The sequence below is a fragment of the Babylonia areolata genome, chromosome 23, assembly GCF_041734735.1.
Source record: "Babylonia areolata isolate BAREFJ2019XMU chromosome 23, ASM4173473v1, whole genome shotgun sequence".
NCBI classification, from domain to species: Eukaryota; Metazoa; Mollusca; class Gastropoda; order Neogastropoda; family Buccinidae; genus Babylonia; species Babylonia areolata.
This window is the reverse complement of record NC_134898.1, coordinates 32894936-32903278: the sequence shown is the minus strand read 5'-3', so window position 1 is coordinate 32903278 and position 8343 is coordinate 32894936. Positions and strand designations below refer to the sequence as shown.

The window sequence follows — 8343 nt, the reverse complement described above, 5'->3', positions numbered from 1 at the left end:
CTTTTTGTTGTTGTTGTTGTTGTTTTGTTGTTGTTTTTTTGTTTGTTTGGTGTGTTTTTTTTGGTGGGGGCTTGTTTGTTTGTTTGTTTATTTTGTTTCCTTATCCATGTCTAAGTATGGTAAGAAAAAAAAATGAAATTCATGGTCGTCATCCTTAAAATTACCGAGAAATAACCACGCATTCTTTTTGGGGGGGATTTTTGTTGTTGTTGTTGTTGTTGCTGTTGTTTGTTTGTTTGTTTGTTTGTTCATGCCATTTCGTTTGATTAATTAATTAATTAATTAAATTTAGTCAATTTTGTCATTTATATCGATTCTATTTCATCTGATTACATTTTATCATCCGTGTCCTATGACAGTATGTATTGAATTTCACACCGTCGTTCCTGCTGACCGCAGGTGTTCTCAAGTTACAAGGTTTTTTATCTTCTCTAATATATATATATATATATATATATATATATATCGCTGTTACTGATATATATTGATTTACTGCTCGTGTCGTATCGAAGAAGGCGCCGTGGCACAGTCGGTTTAGCGTTGTATTTGTGATCCAGTGTTCACCTGTTAAGCAGAGTTGGGGTTCGATACCCCCCACCCCGCAATTTAATTCCGGCATGTTAGTTGTTGTGTCCTTGCGGGAAAGACACCCCACTCCGTTCTTTTTTTTTTCCCCTCCACTCTCTCAAAGCTGGTTGTGAATTGTTACCTGACTTCAGCTGGAGGGAGGTTGATTAACTCTTTCCGTACAAACGTCAAAAGAGGCGACGATGGCAGCGTTTTAGGGCTGTTGACATCATTAACACGCCACAAACGGAAGGTTATCACACTGTATAGGATGGACAGAGACAAAGAATAGCACGTTTCTAATGACGAAAGCTACAGGCTGAGCCATTCAGACACCCACTGGACATCAGATGTGGTCTCTGTCTTGAGGTTGAGGGAGTATAGGGGATTGGGTGGGGGTGGAGGTGGTGAGAACGGGAGAAGGCTGGCGGTCCCGAAGGAGTTAAAACAGTGGAAGAAGAAAATAGAGCCCTGCAGAGTCCTAGACACAGCAGATATGAATTCACTGCCCCTATGGCCGTAAAAGGTTAATGAATCTTTCAGCTGTATTCGTCGCAAACCTGATAGGGAATAAGCAAGCTTTTTTTTTCTTTTTTCTTTTTTAAGGAACTATAACTTTCTGTATCAGTTTGTTGTCTGCTGGTTACTGAACCTAAACAAAATCCATACGTGTATCATTTATTGTTTTTGTTGTTGTTTTTTGTTGTTGTTGTTGTTTTTTTTGTTTTGTTTTTTTAATAATAATATTGACACGAACTTGTCCAGACAGCTAGCACGCACAGCTCAAAAACCATAATTCTTACGGGTCGCCCTCTTTATAGGGAAGAACTCCCGATTAAACTTCTACTTCCAGGTAATAAGTCTCGTTTAATCAGTCAGTTATCCTGGGTCTGTTTCAGCGTTCAGCTCATCACCATCCTCTTCACCACCGACACACACACACAACCTCCCTCCACCGTCCCTAAAACAACACATCACCCTCTCCCTCCCCTCCCCTCCCTCCCCTCCCCTCCTCTCTCCCGACCTCCACCACTCCTCCTCCAGGGCTACCAGCAGGAGGAAGAAGTCAGGCGGAGGGGAGCGCCATGAACCTACAGGGGTTCCCCGAGTCCTCAGCGGGAAGCCAGACTCGCCCCAGCAGTTTCTTCATCGAGGACATCCTCTTCGCCAAACCCAAACCTTTGCCTGTCTCCAGGGCGGCAGATTCTGGGGTCACCCCGCCCTCCGTCCCCTCCCTAGTGCGTCCACCACCCGGCTTCCCAGATTACGGGTACGCGTGCCTAGGGGGTCCGGCGGCGGCCTTCTACCCCCACCCGTTACTGGCTCATGCTGCGGCTGCGTCATCTTTCTTCCCGAAGCAAGGGGTGGAACACCCTGCCTTCTTTATCCCTTCTTCGGGTGAGGACATGTGATTAACACGAATGCGTGTCTGTGTGGATTGTGAAACGCTTTGTGCACTATGAGGAAAGCGCTGATAAATGTCCAGTTATTATCATCATCATCATCATCATCATCATCATTCTTATTATTATCATTGTTGTTGTTGTTGTTATCATTATTATTATTATCGTTATTATTATTATTATTATTATTATTATTATTATCATGTACATGATGTACATATATATCTGCTTCAATAGAGGAATAGTCAAAATGAATTGCCTTATCATGTAATGTAATGTGATGTGACGTAATGTATTGTAATGTTGCAGTTTGTTTGCTTCGTTTGGTCGTTAAATTCTTTTGTGTGTGGTGGGGGGGGGGAGAGGGGGAGTTGGATAATTATATCAAATATTATTTCTCGTGAAACCTTATGTGTTGTTGTGTTTTGCGACGAGGCACAACCATACAAATGAATAACATGATAGAGTTGTCATGATGTTGGCGGGGTGATGTGGGTGGGTATTTCGGTTTGGTTTTTTTTGGGAGGGTTTTGTGGTTTTTTTGTTTGTTTGTTTTTTGTTTGTTTGTTTGTTTTTTTGTTTGTTTGTTTGTTTGTTCTGTTCACGTGTTTGTCGGGTTCTTGTTTGTTAAGTTTGTTGTTGTTGTTGTTGTTGTTTTTCTGCCAACCGTTGACTGTCTGGTTATTCGGCTGGACAACTGCTTCTTCCATTACCACTGTTATCACTACTGTGCTGCCAATTAAAACGATGAAACTGCTGAAGACAATAACGTCAGCAGCAGCAGCAGCAAATTGACATAATCAACACTTGTTAGAACACATCATTTCACGATATTAGTCAGACCGTTTGGGTACTCCGAACATTAAGTTAAGCAAGAAAATCAAGTTAAGTCAAGTCAACTTTATCGTCTCCAAAGAGAAATTCACATATGGTCGTTTTGCTCATGCTCACAGCTCAAACATAAAATATTCATTTGAAAGACGTGTTTATGTGTTTGAGTAATCGAGAGATCACATAGAGTCATAGTTACATTCCAGTTTACATTGACGCATCTGAGAACAGCTTATGTACTGAGAACATTTAACATGTGAACTCTTTAAGACACATGTACTCCTTTGAATGTTCAAAGAGATCACAGGAAATTAAACTGACATCACCTGGGAATCAGAATCAGAATAACGTTATCATTTCAGTAAGAGACAGCAAGTGTGGTGTAATCTGTGATACAGATTACAAGCATGATATGACAAGATAAATCCATCACCGAGCAGCGAGCAGTTGAAAAAATTAATTACGACACATAGAACACTTAAATATGATCATTTTTTTGGACATATACATAATAATTATTTATGATACACAACAAAACAAAACAGTATATATATATATATATATATATATATATATATATATATATATATATATATATATATATATATATATATTTATACAATGTTCATCGATTAGACAACAGACTACCATTCCATCAATGGAATAGAATATTGTGCTTCCTGAATAGAATAGATAATTAAATAAACATACAGATATGATATTTTATGTTTTTATTAAAATTAAAAATTTTAAAAATCTAGGGTACCTCGAACACAAAACCGAGCATGAAAGTTTCAGTCTGAATTTCAAGGAAATGTCAAAGAGTGCGCACTGATTAATTAATATACGCTACGCCACATCTGATTTAACCCTTTCACCGCCGTCAATTTAGAGTACAAAATTCCCTTGTTGTATAAACACACAAAAGACAGTTGCTAAGAATAGCTGGGGGATCCCCCCTGAGATGTATATAAAAATATGGCCTATCCTACTACCGAACATTGAGAGCAGTATGTTCATGGATAACAGACCAATGAATGGTCACCTTACAGTGACATGGGTCCTCTACCACGCCTGTGTATAAATGCGAAGTTGGCGGTGAAAGGGTTAAAGAAAATACCAAACAAAAATAATCATAAAAAGCAGCAGTCCAGCAAGACAATTTTTTTTTAATTTAGACGATAGACAGATAGAACAGAACAGAACAGAAAATACATTAACTGATAAGTCAATGAATAAATAGAAAAAAAAATCCGCTGATTGTTATGTTTCCTTAATAATAAATGAATAAATAGATAGATAGATAGATAAATAAATAAATAAATAAATAAATAGATAAATTAATAAATGAATGAATGAGAATTAGACAGATAGATAGATAGATAGATAGATAGATAGATAGATAGATAGATAGATAGACAGACAGATAGACAGATAGATAAACAGACAAATAAGTAAATAAATGAATAGATGAATAAATAACTGAATAGATAAATAAATAAACAAGCAAACAAGCAAACACACAAACACACAGATAAACACCAAACCTGTACCGGTGCTGCTGTCCTGTCCAGGGCTACCCCTCAGCCCCCTGTTCCAGCACGACAGCCCAGGCAAGCACTGCCGACGCCGCAAGGCCAGGACCGTCTTCAGTGACCAACAGCTGACCGGCCTGGAGAAGCGCTTCGAGGCACAGCGCTACCTGTCCACCCCAGAGAGAATGGACCTGGCCTCTCAGCTCAACCTGTCCGAGACCCAGGCGAGTTCAACTGAGATGACTTTAGGGGGTTTGTAGGGGAGGGGTTGGGTGATATCCGGTGAAATGAATAGAAGAATGAAGTAAACAAATAAACAAATAAAAGAATATATATATATGTGTGTGTGTGTGCGTGCGTGCGTGCGTGTGTGTGTGTGTGTGTGTGTGTGTGTGTGTGTGTGTGTGTGTGTATTATCATTACTGTTATTCTCTAACATTTCCAAACGGACGAAGATGAACAATTTTTACAGATGTTTAAGACAGCCAACCAATACATGTTTCTAATGTATGTCTCACATCATCACTATCATCATTATTCTGCTACATCTAATCTTGGCACGCTTTTTAATACATCCCATGAAATGAGACGATCTTCTAATTATGCCTTTCATTCTAAGTGGAGCAAATTATATCTACCACATCATGCATGCACTTGTGAATGATTTTTACCATAATTATTGTTTAAAGATTATGTAGTCGTGAATGACATTTGCCGTACACATTAATAAATTCATCATTGACTACAATTACATACTTAGTCAAAGAATATGGTTATGGAAAAAAATTCTTAACAAAAAAGAAACACGATAACTTCTCTGGTCATTCACACAGGTCAAAACGTGGTTCCAAAACCGCAGAATGAAGCAGAAGAAAATCCAGCGGAAGACGCAAGAGGATTCCGCCACGGGGTCGGCGGGGTCAAGGTCGGACATCAAAGGTCAAGGACACGATAGCGATTGGGACGAGGACGCGGAGGACAGAGAGCGAGGAGGGTCACGTGAGCTGACGTCACCTGACGCTATGGCGCGCGAGGGAGAGGACTATGGGATGTCGGACAGTGAGGAGATCAACGTGGTGGACCCGGACACGGACTCGGCTTTCTCGTTAGGGTCCTCCTGCACTGTGACACAAAGACCTTGACTGTGACAAACCGGGACGTTTGAACTGCGATCCGATCGTGTTTTACTACATAATATGTACACTATCGAAATCAGTCCGCACACAACCTGTCCAACCCAAGACGTTCTTGCGTCAGTTTTCAGTGCTGATCAAGGAAGTGGGAAACTACTGTAAAATACACCGAAATACACAAGTGAGTTGAGAAACTTTCGATTCCAAGGAAAGGGAACTTTCTACTTCTACTTCATACACAGCCTCGTGATCTCTATCCCAAATATGTGATCTAATGAGTCATCAGTTTCATCAAAGCTCCCCCCCCCCCCCCCGCCCCCGGTCTCTCTCTCTCTCTCTCTCTCTCTCTATATATATATATATATATATATATATATATATATATATATATATATCTTTCGTGTAATCCACTCTGTTTTCAGAGAGCATTGAAAAATACCAAAGACAACAAAAGAAGTCACTGTATGTACATAACATAGAACATTGAAGCGTGTGTATAGTACCAGACCAGAAACTGCGTTTGCATGCTACGGGTATTACCTCCCCCCCTCCCCATAAGACATACAGCAAGAACTGTAAATGCTGAAGAAACAAACAGTACTTGGGGAAAGTCCGATATAATGTTAATGAAGTTCCAAGAAAAAGGTGATCGTTGATTGTTTTTCTTTCTTTCCAACACATTCACCATTCACAGCATATATTTATGTGTGCAACGTTAAATTAAAGGACAATATATCTCTAATTCATTCCTTTTTTTATATATATATATATATATATATATATATATATATATATATATATATATATATATATATATGAAAATGAAAATAAAACAAAAAATGACCCCCCCCCCCCCAAAAAAAAAAAAAAAAAAAAAAACACCTGAATAATGATAATAATGAACCACTTATTTCTTCTAACCACCCTTACCCCGAACTTACCCAAGCACTACCATCCTCCGTTATGCTCACACACTTCTCAGTCATGTATCATGATCTCAGTGCTTCACAACACACACACACACACACACACACACACACACACACACACACACACACATTTTAGCCTTTGAAATGTACATCGAAATGTGAGCGCCGCTTTGCTGTCCATCACATCACACTACCACCACCACCAAACCTGGGTTCATCATTCACGTCTCAATTTCGACACCGGCCGAAATCTCAAGGTATCGCTGTCACACCTGACAAAGATGACTGCTCCGTACTATCACGGGTGTAGGTTGGGGAGGGGAGGAGGAATGGGGGGGGATGGGGGACAACGTTTGTGGTATGACGTGATCCGTGGGTTATTCAACGTCCTTCTGATGTAAAGGAAAGGCTTAGTCCTGATATGACGCTTAGCAGTCGGCTGGACTATAAGCAACAATGTCCGAAAGGAAAAGCCTTGGGAGTGAGAGAGAGAAAAAAAAAACCCAGCTGAGAAGAACTCCCTTCAGGTGACTCGGTGTTGTTTACAACCTCCTTCTGGCAGCTCATGCAACAGGGAGCTTCCCGACCAGAACTTCAGCCAGGACTTCACTCCCCTTGAAACTCCACTCCTCTGTTGACAGCATGGGACCCCATGGGACCCCCCCACACCCAGCCATCTCCCCACCCCCACCCCACCCCCGACCCCCTTTGGAACGCCAGACGGGCCTACCACCCGTGGCAGGCAGACAGACAGACAGGCGTCCAGGACTCACCTCCCTGAATGAACGCAACCTTCATCGAATCAAAACCCAAACCCTGAACAACTCCACCTTAATCAAGCGTGCCAGCCAAAAATATCGTTAATTATAATTGTCCCCTTTCACCGCCGGTCAGTGCAGAGTGCAACAACTCCCTGGCACCAGAAGCACACACACACACACACACACACACAAATGCCGTCTGAGAATAGTTGGGGGATTCTCCTGTGTTGTGACGTGGCGTGTACTAAATAAAATATGACCTACCCTACCACCGAAAATTAAAGAGCAGTAGGTTTTGTGAATAACCGATCCCATGATCTTGGTCCACATTTCGGCGATATCGGTGCTGTCTGTTTGGTTCAAGTGCTGAAATGCGACATTTATTGGAGATGTTAAAACTCCACTCCACTCTTGTGACAGTGTTGATTGATACCACACTATGAGAGCCCGCTGTTTTCCTTCGATGCCGTCAGCACCGTGGAAAGGGGATTGGGGTGGGGGAGGACATGCTACATGGGGAAAAAGTCCCTCCTTTCTCATCACTTCCCCATGCTTGCTGGCATCCCACCACACGTGACCAAACACCAGAGACTTCAGTTATGGTCAGTCTAGACCCCGACGAAGGAGGCTTCACAATTTTTATTCATGCATGATGTTGGTGGGTGAGGAGGGGGGGGCTGCGGGGGGGCGGGGGGTGGGGGTGGGAGGGACAAACCTGTCTGCGGATATGTCCTGACACCACAGCTGTTAAGTGTTTTTCGTTGGTCGATGAGGATCAGATAACATAAATTGGAAAAAAAAGAAGAAGCAAACCTCTTATTTCTGACGCATTATCCTGTGTCATGTGAACGAACGGTAATTGGGTCAGTTGTGATTTGTCTTCATCATTTTCTTTCTCTCCTTTTTTTTTTTTTAAATTTCTTTTATTTTTGTTGTTGTTGTTGTTGTTGTTTCGCATTCCAGACGCTTTGAACAGTTTACTCTTCTGTTGTCGAGTACATATTTGGCATTAGACAAAATGGCATCCGTTGGTTTCAGTTTTTAAAATAACACCCCCACCCCCACCCCTCACCTCCACGCCTTTTCTCCCTTCCCTTTCCCCAAACCGCAATGTGTTTATTATACCCAGCGAGTGGACAATGTGTTGACGATGAGGTCGAGACTCCGCTGTAAAGATACTGTGA

General features: G+C 41.4%; 1 protein-coding gene across 1 annotated transcript; it reads left to right on the top strand.

Annotated features, from left to right (window-relative positions):
- The first annotated feature begins 1652 nt into the window (after positions 1 to 1652).
- Positions 1653 to 5478, top strand: LOC143297644 (brain-specific homeobox protein homolog). Its single transcript, XM_076610062.1, has 3 exons — positions 1653 to 1965; positions 4376 to 4560; positions 5170 to 5478. Exons 1-3 carry the CDS (start codon positions 1653 to 1655, stop codon positions 5476 to 5478), a joined length of 807 nt encoding a protein of 268 aa, XP_076466177.1.
- Positions 5479 to 8343: the final 2865 nt, after the last annotated feature.